General features: G+C 54.6%; 1 protein-coding gene across 4 annotated transcripts in view; it reads right to left on the reverse strand.

Moving 5' to 3' along the window:
* The window catches only part of CDC42BPB (CDC42 binding protein kinase beta), a 98,323-nt gene that overhangs the window by 10,715 nt on the left and 70,737 nt on the right, over positions 1–16,871 (reverse strand). For 3 of the 4 annotated variants that reach the window (XR_011562737.1, XM_070775789.1, XM_070775791.1), the window contains exons 14-26: positions 16,142–16,252; positions 14,892–15,136; positions 14,712–14,817; positions 14,213–14,337; positions 13,729–13,834; positions 10,060–10,208; positions 8,739–8,833; positions 6,813–6,892; positions 3,753–3,842; positions 3,398–3,475; positions 2,143–2,248; positions 1,497–1,633; positions 834–973 (exon numbers count right to left, since the gene is read on the reverse strand). Coding sequence is in view for 3 of the 4 variants with exons in the window: in XM_070775789.1 (XP_070631890.1) it covers positions 834–973; positions 1,497–1,633; positions 2,143–2,248; positions 3,398–3,475; positions 3,753–3,842; positions 6,813–6,892; positions 8,739–8,833; positions 10,060–10,208; positions 13,729–13,834; positions 14,213–14,337; positions 14,712–14,817; positions 14,892–15,136; positions 16,142–16,252 (1,568 nt within the window). In the remaining variant the exon portion in view is untranslated. The remainder of the gene's footprint in view (positions 1–833; positions 974–1,496; positions 1,634–2,142; positions 2,249–3,397; positions 3,476–3,752; positions 3,843–6,812; positions 6,893–8,738; positions 8,834–10,059; positions 10,209–13,728; positions 13,835–14,212; positions 14,338–14,711; positions 14,818–14,891; positions 15,137–16,141; positions 16,253–16,871) is intronic. The other variant, XM_070775790.1, reaches the window with a different exon arrangement.

The following is a 16,871-nucleotide window of genomic DNA, read 5'->3' on the forward strand; positions in this document are numbered from 1 at the left end:
CGGGGAATCCCAGCCACTCTCGACCCTGGGCTGTGAGCAGCAGATGCCCGGGACGCCCAGTGCATCCTCAGCACGGCTGGGCTGGGCACATCTGTGTGTGTGTGTGTGTGTGTGTGTGTGCACGCGCGTGTGCGTGCGTGTGGGGGGGATGGGCAGGACCACCTGGGGACGTTTCCAAACCGCAGGTGCCCCCGGTCACCCCTGCCCCACGGGCCCCCAGGTACCAATGCTGCCGAGGCAGCTGCAGGGCAGGTGGCACAGCAGGTGGCTGGGGCAGGTGGCACAGGGGCAGGCTCTCCACGTGGGGGATGTGGCCGCCGTGGCAGCTGCACCCCCAAGCTCCAAGCTAAGCTCGCCCTGTTTCTTAACTGGCTTAGCCTTCCCACAGCCCCAGGCCTCAGAGTGCTGCTATTCTGCCCATTCCAGGGACTGAGGTGTTAATGGGGGCTCCGCGCTTTCCTGTGCTGATGGCAGGAGGGAGCTGACGAGGCACGAGGGGGTTACGAGAGGCGCCGCTGAGTTGGAGTGGCGGCCCCAGGGAGTCAGGGCTCCCAGAGGCAGAGCACACAGGCCGCCCCAGCTGCGCGCTGCCTGGGCTGGATTCTCTCTGTTCCGGGGTGCATAATTTTCTCATTAGATGCCTACTTGGCACATCTTTCAGGGCAAAAACATCCACAGCAGGAAGGTTTCTAGCGGGCCCCTGTTTCAGAGTGGCACAACGACTAAGGATGTGAAGGAAGGAACAAGGTTAAAGCGACCAAGCAGTGAACCCCCGCTGTAAGATGCGCAGGTCAGGTGACAGGCCCAGGACAGGGCGGGCCACACACACTGACCTGAGGTCCAGGACTTGGCTGGCCAGGACGCCGGGCTGGGCGGACTTGCCCTCGGGCAGGTCGTACAGGAAGAGCCTGCAGTCACAGACCACCGCGAAGGCTCGCTGCCACCCCTTCTTCACCCCGGTTGGTTTGGGGATCTGCAGATCAAAGTGACCGTGTTCCCCAGGGCCAGGGCGCCAGCCGCAGGCAGTGGAAAGGCAGGCCCGGGAGACTTCTTGGAGGCGGCTGCCGTGCCAGGGTCCTCCCCCGCTGCTGCTTGGCCGGCTGAGGCTGGGAGCAGAGCTGCGTCTGGGCCCAGGAAAGCTCGGGACGCTGCTGGGGAGGAGCCCCCCATCACCGAAGGGATTGCAGGAGACAAGGTGGGTGGCTCAGTGCATGGGCGTGCTCATAGCAGACGTGGCGTGCTGTGACACGTGGCGTGTCATGGAGTGCTGGGCCCGGCGCAGCCCCTTCAGATGGCACTGGGCTTAAAGCCCATCAGCCCAGGAGGTGGGACAAGAGGCCTTGGATGAGTGTTTCTGCGGGGTCCGAAGGACCCAGGAGGACAGGGCACCCAGAACTGGCACGTGGGGCAAAAGGATGGATTTCCAGTGCAGCCGGGCGTGGCTATGGTCAGCAGGCTGGCCGCGCACCTGAGCATGGCCGTGGGTCACGTCCTACCTTCACGTAGCCCTTGTAGGCTGTTCCGATGCCTCTCTGCACGTCCACACCTAGAGGCCGCTTGGACTGCTCGGGGGGGATGGGGCACACTTGGGGGGCGCGGTCTCTGCAGGACACGTGGCAGGCAAACGAGCACACTGCAAAGGCACAGGGGGCGCCGTGAGACCCGCGCCCCCGAAGCGGCGGTCACAGGGGACACGTGGCACCCCCAAAAGGGACAGTTCCCACAGACACTCGGGGACACGGGTGTCAATTAACTTCTCTGCACACTCATTGGCCCTGGCACAGGGCAGGCACACGACTCGGAGGTGTGAAATGCTAGTAACGACAGACCCGGAAGAACAGGCCACACGGCGGTGCTTCTCCAGATGACTTGGTAGTGAAATATTTTAAAGCTCTTTTTACTCTGCTTTCCCTTACTTTGGAAAACAGATGTGGATGTTAATTTTACAGCAAACAAGGACGAGCAGGCACCCTGGCCACCCCGGAGCAGCGCACTGTCCGCTGCAGCAGGACTTCAGCCTTGGCTGGGCCCGGCTCAGCCAGCGGAGGAGCCTCCGGTGCCCCCTCCCGGTTGGGCCACCCCGGGCTCCAGGCCTTCACCACCCCTTCACCCCGGGCCCTCGTGGCGGGCGGGCGCACTCACCGTCGCAGGCGTAGCCCTGGCGGATTAGCCCCACCATCAGGGAGGTGCAGTGGCTGCATTGCGTGGGGCTGGAGAAGGACTTGATGCTCAGCTGGTGTGCCTTTGGCTGCAGGAAGGACGTCGAGGGTGAGACAGGGAGGTGGGGATGGGGCCACCTGCTCGTGAGCAAACGTTTCAACCTCCAGGGCGCGACCTCGAGAGGCTGAATCACGTGCTTTCACCATGAGGTACATGGCTCCCAGGGGTGCCATCCACGGAGAGGCTGACCCAGAGAACGAGCCCACATGCGCCTCCCACAGTGAGCACCCTCTCTGCCCACGCCAGTGAGGCTGGTGGGCCGGGGCGCCGCAGAGACGCCGCTGAAAACACACTGGCGCGAGCCCCTTGCCTGCAGGGGCTCCAGGGCTGGCCTGGGCCACATTTTGGGGTGCACAGCCCCCCCACTGCAGTTCATTCCTCCCAGGAAGAGTCTGGAAAACCCCAACACTCCTCACTGGGAACCGCGGCGCTGGTGAAGCTTAAGGCAGCAAAGAGGAGGGATCAGCGCCCTTCAGGGCACAGAAGACATGGAGCCGTTTGTCAGAATGAGGGCTCAAGCAGCGCAAAACCCAGAGCCCGGTCTGCTCTCTGCCTCCCTGAGAGCCGCAAACCCACAGCCTGGCTGTCGGCTAGACTCAAGTGAAACCAAGCCCCGTCTCTAGCAGGCACGGCTGTCTGCAGCTTCAGCCTTAAGAGAGGCCGTGCCTACGTTAAAGAAGAAAAGCACCCAGCACGTGAGGCCAGATGCCTGCTCAGCTGGGAACCTAGGGCCTCATCACACCCTCAACGTCGGGCTCAGCTCTCCAAGATACACTGACGAGCACGACAAGTTAGGAAGCGGCACGTTCAGCAGCTTTCCATTTACGTGGGGGGAAAATTGCCTCCCCAAAACCACGTGGTTCTCTAGGGCTCCAAGTGCAACCAGATACACGGGAATATGTGTGAAGCAGGGACTGAACGACACGTAACGGAGAGCAGCACACTACCGGCGGGGAGACGTGGTCTGGGGAGAGGGAACAGGACCGGGGAGACCAGACTCTGAAATTTTCCAATTAAAATGCGCTCATGTGTCACTGGTTTAATTAAGAAAACACAGGGTCCTGACACTTTATGGCTCAACACAGTACTCAGAACAAAACACTACTCTAAGCGAAAACATTAGGCTCAGCGTGTTCACACAAAGCCCCGCCGCCCCGGGAAGAGCAAGCAGGCCTACCTTTGGCCCCGCCAGAGCAAGGGCCTGTGCGCTGGGCAGCGGTGCAGCGGGCAGCCTCTGAGGGGCCCGGGCCACGTCCTGGGGATAAGCGGGGACAGGTGAGCAGCGTCCAGCTCAGCGCACGCCTCACTCGGCAGCACCGATGAGCAGGAACCGTTCTGCAGTCTCAATCTACTGTGCTGTCGGGACAGCCGTGGAGCCGCCCTCAGCAGGCTGAGGCCCCAACGGGAATTCTCAAACGAGGCTGCCTCAGGGGGACAAGCTGTCAGGGCAGCGCCTGTGAGGGTCTGCGAGGCGCGCAGACATGGGGAGGGGTCAGAGCCCGGCTCTCGGGGGTCGACGGGGCGATGCTCACCTCCGGCTGCTCTGCGCCCGCGGCCACAGAGACCCCTAAGGACGCCTCTGGCTTTGGAGCTTGGGTTTCTTGCTCACTAGTGGAGCTGGTCTGAAAACAAAGGCAGAGAAACACTGTGGGGATACGGGAACTCATCCTGTGGAAGTCAGAGGCTAACTGCACGTTCTTCATTTAAAAAGCGCGTTTCACTCGGGACTTGGGGTCCCAGCCCAGACTCAGTCCCACCACGGACCCCACCTCACTCACAACTGTCTTGCCTTCCCGAGACCACTGCCCTCAGCGTCCTGGGGTGGGGGCGACTGTGAGGGAGGGTTACCACTGAGGCCTCACCCACCAACCGCAGCCTGGTCCGCCCGCCCTCTGAGCTCGCAGGCCGTGACTCACTCTACACCCGGGAGCCCTAAGCTGAAGTGGCCACATGCTCCAGAACCTCATTTCTGGGACCGAGAATAAATTCTAACATTGAAAAGGGCTGTGGACCTATGACCAGAAGGAGGAATTTCCCTTTAAGTTCCATGACACAGGGAAGCAATGCTTGGTTCTAAGAATTCAAGACTCTCAAATTACTTTTACAAGCTGAAGCTAAAGCCACATTCTAAAACCACCTATAGATAACCTCAGGAGTGCTCCCGACTTGAACACTCCCTCGTCACCAGCAACTGTGTTTTACAAACACACACAATTTACATAGCATTGTCAACAGGTGACCCAGGGTAGCTGGGCAGGTAGTTCCACACCGAACTCCCATCGAACCACATCAGAGAAACACTTTCCACTGGCTCGAACTAACCAGGCTGCTGCCTAAGGAGCCAAACTCACAGGGAAGGCAGGGGGCACACAGAGACACACGCACGACTATGTGCTGCGGTGTGTAAATCCTAAGCACACTCGTCAGGGAAAGGCCAGATCCATTAGGCACAGGTATAAGCAACCTTCCCCCATAAACGAGGTATACAAATGAGTTTTTAGATAAACGAAGGGCAAAAGAACAGTTCGTAATTTAACTGCAGCCAAGGAACAGCCCCGCTAGTTTCATTTGGCCGGACAATTAACCGAAAGGGTGCAGACGGGATGGGGAGGGGTCCGCACTCGGAGGCGATGAGCACGGGCCCCGCGCCGGCAGTGACTGCCTTCTTCCCAAGAGGCTGGCAGAGAGGACACGCGGGAGGAGACGGAGCCCTTGCTTGTGACAGACGGGAGGAACGAAAACCAGCATTCCCACCCGATATAAACCTCCAGGAAAACCTACTGATTCAGTGCTGTGGCCAGCATTTTAGTGTAAACCACAGCTTCGCACGGGGAAGGCAGACCAGGAGCTTCTATCAGAAGATTCTCAGGTCTGCAAACCCTCCTAACACACCCGACTCTGACCAAGGAGTTTTTCATCAGTAACTGTTCTTCCTACTTAAGTCACGGGATAGCGAGGGGTGAAAATTAAACGTGAAAAACAGCAGGAGTGCTGGCTACAGGGGACGGGGTCTCAGATCACGTGCAGCCTGCCCCTCTGGCCGCCCCCTGTGACAGAAGGGACGCGCTAGAGGCCACCTGGCCCGTGGCCTGCCGCCGTCCACGAGCTCTAGAGAAAAGCCACCCCATCCTGGCCACAACCCAAGTCTCAGCCTCTCGGGAGTCTGTGTCTGGCCCTGCAGTGCTGGGAGGAGGCACGGGGCTGACCAGCAGCCTGTGTCTGGAAGAGCCGCCAGCGTGAACAGTTACATGTATTTGCTTCTTAAAAACTGAGGACTTAAGGGAAAAGGCAGCATCACACATTCGATAAAAACCCCTCTTGACAGGTGCATGTCAATAGGTGGGTGCCCAGAACACTGAGAGCAACGCAGATCTGCTGTGGTTTTGTAACGACTGGTCTAGGCTAGGATCACGGTGGTCCGCTAACCTGCAGATGACCACTGGTGCCTCCTGAGTCCCTCTGGGGCAGGTCCGCAGACACCACCTCCACCTGAGGGCCAAGAAGCTTAGCATCCCCAGTGCTGAGCCAAGTGGCCTCCACTCGCAGGAAGAACACACCATCTCCGGTATAGAGTTCACGTCAAAACTTCCAACCCATGTCTAATCGAGAGGAAAAGTGGAGGACAATCTACAAGACAACCGGTTTGGACACTACAAAAATATCAGGTTATAAAGAGGGGGTGGGGGGCGCGACTCCAGGTGGAAGGACACCAGAGAGGCGCTGGCTCCTGGGCAGAGGGGGCGGCCTGTGCTCAGTGACCTCAGCAAAGAAGCACCGGGCACTTTGGTGTCTGGGGGTCCCGAAGCTCGTGCTCAAAAAGCTCCGTGTGTACAGAGAGGGAGAAAGCAAGGGGCAGATCGCCAGGAGGGAGGCACGTGTGTGTTCACCGTGCTGCCTTCAGCCTTCCTGCAGGTGTACAGTGTTCTGGTAAAAAGGAAACAAAAGCAACGACAAACACATCGGGGGCCCGTTAGTGAGACCTGCCGTCACGATGTTCACCGGCTTGTCTCAGGGGTGGCCAGGAGGGGTCCACCCTGCAGTTTGGAGGAAGGAGGACCAACTGCCCCGCCTCCAAGGGGTGCCGTGAAGAGCCTCAGCGGCCGAGAAGGACCGGCCCAGCCGCTCCCAGGAGCTGCTTCCTGCGTCACGGGGGCTCTGGCTGCCTCCGGTGCGGTCACCCCGAGCGGAGGCGCTGAGCTGCACCACCAGGACCCCAACAGGGGGCCCAGAGCCGGGCTGTTCTTCCATACCACCCACCCCACCCATCGGCGAGTCTGCACAGAAGCCCCTGAAGGGGTAACGTGACCAGCTGCAGGGGGAGAATGTGTGTTTTAAAAACTGTCTGAAACACTCACTGCCCAGGCGGAGGCTGGCGGGGGTCTCTTTCCTGAAGGTGCCAAGCACTTCCTTCACCCCATGTGATTTGAGGAAGTGGGAACGCTTCTCTGGGTGCACTTCACGTACCTTAACTGTCTCAAACTGTCACATGTTAACTTACTGGTATGTTTGTGGTCACAGGTAGCCAAACCAAATTAAACTATTAATATTTCTAATTTATCATAAATTCATTTGTCACTTAAAAAAATACTTACTCTAAATGTCAGATCATGTGCAAGAGGTGCAGTGTTGAAATACTCAAAAATAGAATCCTGAAAATCTGGAAGTTTGAGTCCTGTAAGAATAAAACGAGACTTGTCAAGGTACAAAATTTAAGACTGTTTCTTAAGCTTTATGGGAAGAATCAGTATCATCAAAATAGCAATGCTCTGTAAGTGAACTGACAAATCTGATGCGATTACAGTAAAAATACCATTAAACTTGCCCCAGAGCTGGACATCTGGAATAACCAAGGAAGACTACCTGGCAAAAAGGTGGTAGGAAGACTACCTACCACCCCTCTAAAAATTAGGGGGTGGTAGGGGAGGAGACCTACCAAATACTGACGCAGATTCACTGAAGCACATGTTCTAATTAGAAGCATGGGTCCTGCCCGTGGACAATGAACAAGGTAGAAACCCAGAAACAGCCCTCAGCCCCCATGGCAACTCATCTCATCTACGGTGAGACTGACATCTGAAGTCAGCATCGAGAGGAACTTTTTAATGACTGGCATCAGACAGCTAACAAGCCTCAGAAAAAAAGACAGAATGGGTCCTCCTCAAACTGTATGTCACAGTAACTTCCCAATGGGTCAGTAATCTAAATTTTAAAAATGAAGTCACAGAAGTATCTGAAGAAAACATGGGTGAATTACTTGAACAACTGGGGATTTGGGGAATATTTCCCTATGACTTAAAATAGGGAAAAAAACTAACAAATCTGACACATAAAAATTAAAATAGCAAAACAAAATGAAAACGATAACAAAAAAACACCTAATGCTTGGCAAAAAAAAAAAAAATCGGGCTTCCCTGGTGGCTCAGTGGTAAACAATCTGCCTGCAGACGCAAGACGCACGGGTGTGATCCCTGATCCAGGAAGATCCCACTGGCCGAGGGGCAGTTAAGTCTGTGCGCCACGACTACTGAGCTCTGTGCTCTAGAGCCCAAGGACCGCAGCAAGGGAAGGCCACACGCCCCAGAACCCGCGCTCTGCCGTGAGAGAGGCCACAGCGACGAGAAGCCCACCGCAGGGGCTCCTGCAGCAACGAAGACCCAGCACAGCCAAGGATAGATAAAATAAAAAAAAAAATAAGCCAAGGAAAAAGACAAAAACACAAACTAAGATTATTTGCAACTTTTGTCAAACAAAAGACTCTAGCCCTCAACATATAAACAGCTTCTAAGAATTAAGAAAAAGCCACAGTCTGAACTTTTACAAATGAGTAGAAAATACCAATCTATAAACCACAGAGTGAGGTACAAACTGCCCTCAAACACATGAAAAGATGCTCAACCTTGCTCGTAAGAAATGTGAATGTGGTGCCACTTCTCACCCGCTCCAAGCGAGGTCACCCCTGGTGGGTGAGGCTGCAGGGCAGGGACCCCCGCCTGCCCTGTGCCAGGGACATAAACCCACAGCCCAGGAGCAGAACCCAGAGCCGGCACGGCTGAGCCTGATTGTGCGCACGCTCCCCCTCCACCAGCAGCCCTGCAGCAAATGTCGCACGCACGCGGCACGCCCCGCCGCAGGGGACTGGAGCAGCAGGACTCCCAGCGGGTACTGTGCCGAGCCGGCTGCACGAAGACCCGGGCCGCCAGCCAAGGGTCGTGGCCTCGCCCGAGCACAGGTCAGGGCAGGCCAGGCCTCTGTGAGGCCTAATGATACAGACACAGGCACCTGCTTTATATTTTTAAGATGGAACAAAGGGAAGAATACACCGAAAACTGTGGCTGCCTTTTTGGGAAGGCATCTTTGGACATACCCTATTTCAAAATTTGGGCTTTGGGATTAGGGTAAGCGCTTTCCTTATAGAACTAAAAACCATTAAAATTAAAAGAAATTAAATCTAAAATAAAACCATTTCATTAAAAAAGGTTTATATGTAAACAATTCAGAAGCTTATGATACTAATTTACCAGTATCTGCTCTAAACTTTTCTTCCATCTTCTTCTTCAAAATTTCCATTTCTTCTAGTAGTTCTCTATTTTTGGCTTCAGAATCCTTTAGTTTGCTAAAATACAAAATAAAAGGCTTTAAGTGCCCTGAGCTCAGGTCATCTCTGTGCTGGTTCAGAGTGTCAAAGTAGGCAGGTTGGTAGGAAGAGGGTGTGTGTGTGTGTTGGGGGGGTTGCTTCTCCCAGGCGTCTGGGAAAGCACCCAGACCCAATGGACAGACACTCAAGCCCACTCTCAGCATCAGCTGCTGCTCACTGCATCATGGATCATACACGAGCTTCACTTAAAAAGTCACAGTTTACAAAGTGTATCTCATGAGGCCCTAATGGAGCCCCCGACGGCCCCACCTCTGAGGACGCACGGCTCAGCTGTCCTCAGTCACTCAGCTGTCAGGCCCCAGGCGTCTTCCCTGGAATGAGCGCAACAGTGGGCCGCACAGAAGAGCCGCACCACTGCACGCACAGTGGGGCCTCTGCTCCCAGCGGGGCGAGGACGGGCCAGCACCGGGCCCAGCGGACCCTGGCGGGGAGGCAGGCAGCAAGCCTCGCTCAGAGCCCTGTGGTGATCATGGTGACGCCAGGGGAACCGGTCACTGCCCGCCCCTCACCCCGCTCTGTGAGGCCTCACAGGGATGCTGGAAGGGTCATGTGTTTTCACAGTAACGGTCTCACAGCAGCCCCAAGCAGAGGCAGTATATTTAAACAGCAGCTGTTACCACCATCAGTTTTTCAGCCCCAAACTGACACGATTTCCTGTCAGTGACACCATCACTTCCAGGTCCCCCCCATGAAGACGTGTCAGGGCTTGGCCAACCACGTGGACAGGTCCACCGCAGGCAGGTCGGCCCAGCTTTCTTAAGGCTGCAGCTCATTACAGACCCTGAGGGAACAGAACAGAACCCACAGACGGCAGGCTCTCATCAAACGTCTGCTGAACTCACTGCCTCGTCAAACAGTGTTTTCTATGACTGCTTGAAGGTGGGGAAAAATTCTGAATATTTTAGTGTGTTGATTTTAGCTTTTAAAGAAAAAAACGCTAAGCTGAAGAGGTGGACAGGAAGGCCAGAGAGGTGTCCATGGATATGTGGGTCCTGTCACCCAGCTCAGGGCGGCAAGCACCCTGTTCACACTCAGAAAGAGACACAGACACTTCAAAACTGCAGACTCACACACGCTCATTCTGTCCTGAAAACCCTGCACATGCTCATCCATGCCCCAGGCCTGAGCACCGAGCGCCAGGAACAGCACTCTGCTCGTCCCAACAGCCCCGGGTTGGCAGGCACCTTTCAAAGGAGAGGTTCACGTCCTTGACCTTCCTCAGCTCCTCCTGCACAAGCTGCTTGGCCCGGATCTCCGCTTCCAGGGCCGACTGCAGTTCCAGCCGTGCAGACATGTCCAGCTTCTGACTGCGGCGAACTTTCCAGAGCGGGTCCTGCAGAGGTGGTTTCAGATGTTAAAACACATTCTGAACCAACTCACTCCTTTAACAACATTAACGCTAACAGGCAATTTATCTTCTTTGAATCTTAAGACTTTATTATATTTAAATATTAACTCTCGGATGTTATTAAATTCCATGGGACCCAATTTTAGTTTTGGTATTTTGTAAGTTCTTTCTTAGAGATCTTCTAAAGAATAAAATTTACTTTCTTAAAAATAAAACTGAGCTGATAGGGTAATTTCTCTACATGGTCCCAGTACACTCTTTTACCAATTTAAGCTATATTCTAGGATCAGAGTTATTCTTATTTTTCTACCTCTTGAAACATCGTGCCCTGTTATCATCTTAGTAATTACATCATTAAAAGACTAAAATAATAAGAGAAAGGAAGCGCGATGGGATGAACTGAAGGATGAAGCTACAGGGAAATAAACCAGTTGAGGACAGCTTCTTTCTTATTGAGACTCCAGATGTATTTCACTGACTTTCAAGAGTATAAGAGAAATCTGGAGAGACTGTCTTGGTAGGCTTTTATTTACGTTTTCACTGAAAACAGTTAAGAATTTTTCATTTTTCCTCCGTAGGAGTAAAGAGGAGACGGGGGTGTGGGGAGCACGTGGGGCGCCACCTACTGGCAACAAAGGGACCAGCCACAGGGAGGCTCAGGTGAGCAGACCCAGGAGGAAGCAGGTAACACTTCCAAGGATGGAGCATCGAGCTGCGCGGCGCTGGAGCGGCGAGCGGCCGAGAGGAGATACCCCACGTCCAAGGTCACAGAAACCCCAGTAATATGGTAGGGCGCTAAGAGGGCATCAGAGGGCAGATAGAAACCACAATCACAGAGAACTAACCAATCTGATCACATGGACCACAGCCTTGTCTAACTCAATGAAACTATGAGCCATGCCATGTAGGGCCACCCAAGAAGGATGGGTCATGGTGGAGAGATCTGACAGACTGTGGTCCACCAGAGAAGGGAACGGCAAACCACTTCAGTATTCTTGCCTTGAGAACCCCATGAACAGTATGAAAAGGCAAAAAGATAGGACACTGAAAGATGAACTCCCCAGGTCAGCAGGTGCCCAAATGCTACTGGAGATCAGTGGAGAAATAACTCCAGTAAAAATGAAAAGACGGAGCCAAAGCAAAAACAACACCCAGTTGTGGATGTGACTGGTGACGGAAGCAAGGTCTGATGCTGTAAAGAGCAATATTGCATAGGAACCTGGAATGTCAGGTCCATGAATCCAGGCAAATTGGAAGTGGTCAAACAGGAGACAACAAGAGTGAATGTCGACATTTTAGGAAGCAGCGAAATAAAATGGACTGGAATGGGTGACTTTTACTCAGAAGACCATCATATCTACTACTGCGGGCAGGAATCCCTCAGAATAAATGGAGTAGGCATCATAGTCAACAAGAGAGTCCGAAATGCAGTACTTGGATGTAATCTCAAAAACAACACCACCCTTATGGCAGAAAGCAAAGAACTAAAGAGCCTCTTGATGAAAGTGAAAGAGGAGAGTGAAAAAGTTGACTTAAAGCTCAACAGTCGGAAAACTAAGATCATGGCATCTGGTCCCATCACTTCATGGGAAATAGATGGGGAAATAGTGATAACAGTGTCAGACTTTATTTTTTGGGGCTCCAAAATCACTGCAGATGGTGACTGCAGCCATGAAATTAAAAGATGCTTACTCCTTGGAAGGAGAGTTATGACCAACCTAGACAGCATATTAAAAAGCAGAAACATTACTTTGCCAACAAAGGTCCGTCTAGTCAAGGCTATGGTTTTTCCAATAGTCATGTATGGATGTGAGAGTTGGACTATAAAGAAAGCTGAGTGTCGAAGAATTGATGCTTTTGAACTGTGGTGTTGGAGACGACTCTTGAGAGTCTCTTGGACTGCAAGGAGATCCAACCAGTCCATCCTAAAGGAGATCAGCCCTGGGATTTCTTTGGAAGGAATGATGCTAAAGCTGAAACTCCAGTACTTTGGCCACCTCATGCAAAGAGTTGACTCATTGGAAAAGACCCTGATGCTGGGAGGGATTGGGGGCAGGAGGAGAAGGGGACGAGTGGATGAGATGGCTGGATGGCATCACCGACTCGATGGACATGAGTTTGGGTGAACTCCGGGAGTTGGTGATGGACAGGGAGGCCTGGTGTGCTGCGATTCATGGGGTCGCAAAGAGTTGGACACGACTGAGCGACTGAACTGAACTGAATTTGTAAACATGATGGCAAGAAAAAAGTAGAAATGAGGAACATAAACTGCTTATTCTAATCGGTGTTTATAAATGTAAATACGAAAATGCTTCCAATCACAAAGAACACAGCTGTTTTTTTCCTTCAATAAGATCATGAACCGTCAATGTTTTCCAAAGTATTGTGTTTTGATGATGGAAGCGTGAGAAGAGTGAGAGGTGAGGATGCGCTGGAACCCGTCTGGGAGGGACTCCCAAGGTTCTGGGTCTACAGGCCGGGTGTGCTGCGGGTTCTGTGTGCTGGGACAGGCAGCTCGGTCTCCCTGGCCCCCGCCTCAAACCAGAACATGGAATAAAACTGTGGGTCCACAAAGTTTAATTCTAGCTGGAATTCTAATGAGGTTGTTCCTCTTTCCCTGCACTCTTACTCTGCGATTCTCACACGCGCATGTTTAACAAGGGGGACAGAGGAGAGGGACCAGCACCAGCAGCCTGGCGCTGGCCACACTCTGGGCTCACAGAGTCACACGGGCCACCGGACACCGGATCATCACACTGACGAAGCACCCGCTACAAGGGCGCTGCTGCTGCCGAGTCGCTTCAGTCGCGTCCGACTCTGTGCGACCCCATGGACTGCAGCCCACCAGGCTCCCCCGTCCCTGGGATTCTCCAGGCAAGGACACTGGAGTGGGTTGCCATTTCCTTCTCCAATGCATGAAAGTGAAAAGTGAAAGTGAAGTCGCTCAGTCGTGTCCGACTCTTAGCGACCCCATGGACTGCAGCCTACCAGGCTCTGTCCATGGGATTTGCCAGGCAAAATACTGGAGTGGGGTGCCATTGCCTTCTCCATACAAGGGCAGAGTCCCATGCTAACTTAAGCCTGCTAACTCAACAGGGATTTGCTAGACAAATGAATGGTGGGGAAGCAATCTGTGATCCCCTGACAACTGACAAGGTGCTGGCTGCAGGCAGTAACGAATCCGCCTGCCAACGCAGGGGACATGGCTTTGACCCCCGGTCTGGGAAGACCTCACCTGCCGCAGAGCAGCTACGCCTGTGCACCACCACTACTGAAGCCTGTGTGCTCGCAGCCCGTGCTCCACAGGAGACCTGCCCAGCGAGAGGCCACGCACCGCAACTAGAGAGCAGCCTGTGCCGCCACTAAGACCCCACACAGCCATCGATTCCTAAATTAGAAAAGACACAGGCCTCACAGGAGCCTCTGATGTCACTGAACTCACACTAAGGTGGAGCCACTGACAGCCACAAAGCAACACAGACGCGGCTTCCAGACCCAGACCTACCAGCGTCCTCGACCCCAGACTGGAGCTCCGCAGCGTCTCGAGCTCTTCGGTCATCTTAGAGGCCAGGGCCTGGAGGTAACCCCGGGCGTCCTTCTCGTCGCTGACCCTAGAGGGGAAAGGGCCGTCCTGTGAGCGAACACTGCCTGCTGTCCCTCCTCAAGACATGGAGGCTCAGCACCTCACCACCCAGGCACCGTGACCACTGACCCCTGGTCAGGACAGTCCCAGCTCACTCTCTGGGCTCCTGGAAGCTCTGCTCCATCGCCACATGTGGGGCCAGCCCGACCCACACCGTGGGCCACGTGGGGTGCTGCCTCCCACTTGCAGTCCCACATCACGGTCACAGGACTGAACTCCTGCCCCCGGATGTTACCGATTTGGGGGAGACGAGGTGAACTGGGTACCGAGCCCGCAGAGGAGCAGCGTGAGGTGTGGAGGCGGGGGAGGTGGCTGGGGAACCGTGACCAGGCCCGCGGGCACGTACCACTGGATGATTTCCGCAATCTGGGCCTCCCAGTGGGCGACCGACTCCTTCTTGGCTGCCAGATCCTGCAGCTCATCCTCCAGCTGCCTATTCTGAGCCGTGAGCTTGTCCACAAAGGAGCAGAGCTGGCGGGAAACGGTCAGGACACACGATTCATTACTCGTTTACACATGACGTCAGCACCGCAAAACTGCAGGCTCTTTTGAAAGGTCTTCACATTTTCATTCACCATTATGAGGGTTTGCCAACCTAACTTCCAATGTGGGGTTCCTGGCCATATGTAACTTAAGCCCTGCTTCAACAGAAATGTGAGTGTCAAAGTGATCAGAGCTAGTGGTTACAGATAATCAGCAGCTCGTAACTAAATGAAGACATCCCACTTTGAAGACTAAACATATTCCATCATTTAGAAATTAAGTTACTTAAAACCCCAACTTCTAAGACTCAAGAGTGAAAAGAATGGCAGCTTCCACAGAGCGACACTCAGCCCTTCGATCACCTTCTCGTTCTCGGCAGTCAGCTTCTTGTTCTCCTCGAACAGCATCGCCCTCTCCCGCTCGTATTTATCCCTGATGGTGCCCACGGCCTCCTCCATCTCGCTGTGCCTGAGGACGCAGGACAGGCGTCAGGGCCCCCGGCCGCGGCGCGCCCCCGGCCCTGCCCCCACACGCGCACTCACCGCTCTCGCCGGGACTTCTCCAGCTTGTCCTTCAGCACCATCACCTCTTTCTGCAGGGCCAGCTGCTGGCTTTCGGAGTCGTGCACCTCCTTCTTCACGTTCTTCACCTCCAGCACGTGGGAGGCCTCGCGTCTCACTAGCTCCTCTTCATAAAACAGAACTTTCTTCTCGAGCTCAGATTTTATCTTGGAAATCTCCTGCTGATGTTCTAGGGCGGCACCTGGCCCACGGCCCCCCTGCTTCATCTGAGGACAAAGGTTGGGACAGATCAGAAATCTCTGCATCCTCCTCGAGGGCCCCGCCTCACCCCGCCCACAGCAGACACAGTAAGGGCTCCCGACGGCACGCACTGATCCTTCCCACGGCTGCAGGGCAGGCTTTGCGGGGGTGGGGGGTTCTGCCCTGGAAAGGTCGAGTCCAGATTTGCCTGGGACCCCAAGGCCCTGCTCACACTCTGATGTGAGTGGCCCTCAAGGTCTCCTCATGTGGTCTGTTCATTCACACCAGAGGATTCTCTGGAGGGCCCTGAGTCAGGCACCTCCTGCTGACAGGGTCACACAGGGTTTCTGCTGTCATGGGTGGTGACGTGGGCACTGAGCTGTCAGGCTAGGAGGGTCGTAGGGGTGAGGGGGTGAGGAGAGCGGGGTGGGGGGCGAGCTGCACGAGGCTGGACAACAGGAGGGCGTCGGGGAGGCTGGAAGTTGGGGTCGGGGTTATTCGAGAGCGCAGGAAGCCATCAGCGGCCAGCAGAGGCGTGACGGGCTCTGACTCTGGAGTGACACGCTGCCTGGAGAGGACAGACTACAGAGGTGAAGAGAGGGACCGGGAGACGCAGTCACGGCACCAAGTCTAGGCGAAGGGCCAGCTATGAGAGGGAGGAGACTGCTGTCTCCATCGCACAGATGAGGAGAAAGGCTCAGAAAGTGGAGGCCCGTATCTGAGGTCTCTCAGCTAACAGGGAGCTCCTACAGCCCCACCCCACCTCAGCCCCCTGCGGACAACCAGCAGGACATGGGCTGTGAGGAGCCCTTCCAGAATGACCTGCACTGAATTCACAGACCAAGACACAGAGAAAGCAAGAGGTGTCAGTGTACGAGGGCTGGTTCTAGGAGGTCAAGTGAAGGATCTGGTTCTGAAAAGCGAAAAGCTCCCACGAGCTTCCACGTCGGGATCCCGGGACTCCCACCCACCGGCTGCCAAGGACCACGGCCTGCCCCGCTCCCTCGGTGAGGAGAGACTCAAAGCGCTACCTTGAGGGCCTCGAGCTCGCTCTCCACTTGCTTGGAAAAGTTCTCACTGTGCTCCCGCAGCTTGCGCTCCTTGGAGGCCTCGGCCACCGCGTCCTCGAGCTGCACCTCCAGCTGAGGAGGGAGAGAGTGCTGCTTACCGCAACCCGCCAGGCCCACCGTGGCTGGAGCCCTCCTGGGGAGGCAGTCCCAGGGAACCGAGTCTCCAGAAAGCTTCCTGATTCTTCACGCTCCCTCAGATTCCATCACAAGTTAATGGCTGAGAAATACACGTTGGGACTTAACTAGAATGGCTGGTTAGCTTAAATTCTAATTTAAACGGATACACTGAAACTGAATTTCAAGAAAAGATACAAGTTTGTGAAAACAAGGATTTCTGATGCCTGCAGAACACAGATTCATTGTCCAAAGGGGAGATTCCAAACACACACCAGCGTGGAGAGAGTAAGGAGGTCTGTGTACCATGACCCTGCCTCAAGCTGAGCACCCCGAGCCCAGCTGCTTTGGCTGCAGGGCTACCCCCAGAACCAGAAGGGCTGTGCCCAACCAGGGGTTCACTGAAGAGAGCTGTAGTTGGCTGTAATTATTAACACAAGTGTCCTGGGGTTCCACAACCAACTGTCTAAGAAGAAAGCACAGCCATCTTGAGGCCAAAGGACAAAGAGCCCTGAACATGAACGGAACAGAACAGGTATTTCCAGGCCCTCCTGGCAGTGTACTGAGGGAACCCCAA

The sequence above is a fragment of the Bos indicus genome, chromosome 21 (genome assembly GCF_029378745.1).
Source record: "Bos indicus isolate NIAB-ARS_2022 breed Sahiwal x Tharparkar chromosome 21, NIAB-ARS_B.indTharparkar_mat_pri_1.0, whole genome shotgun sequence".
NCBI classification, from domain to species: domain Eukaryota; kingdom Metazoa; phylum Chordata; class Mammalia; order Artiodactyla; family Bovidae; genus Bos; species Bos indicus.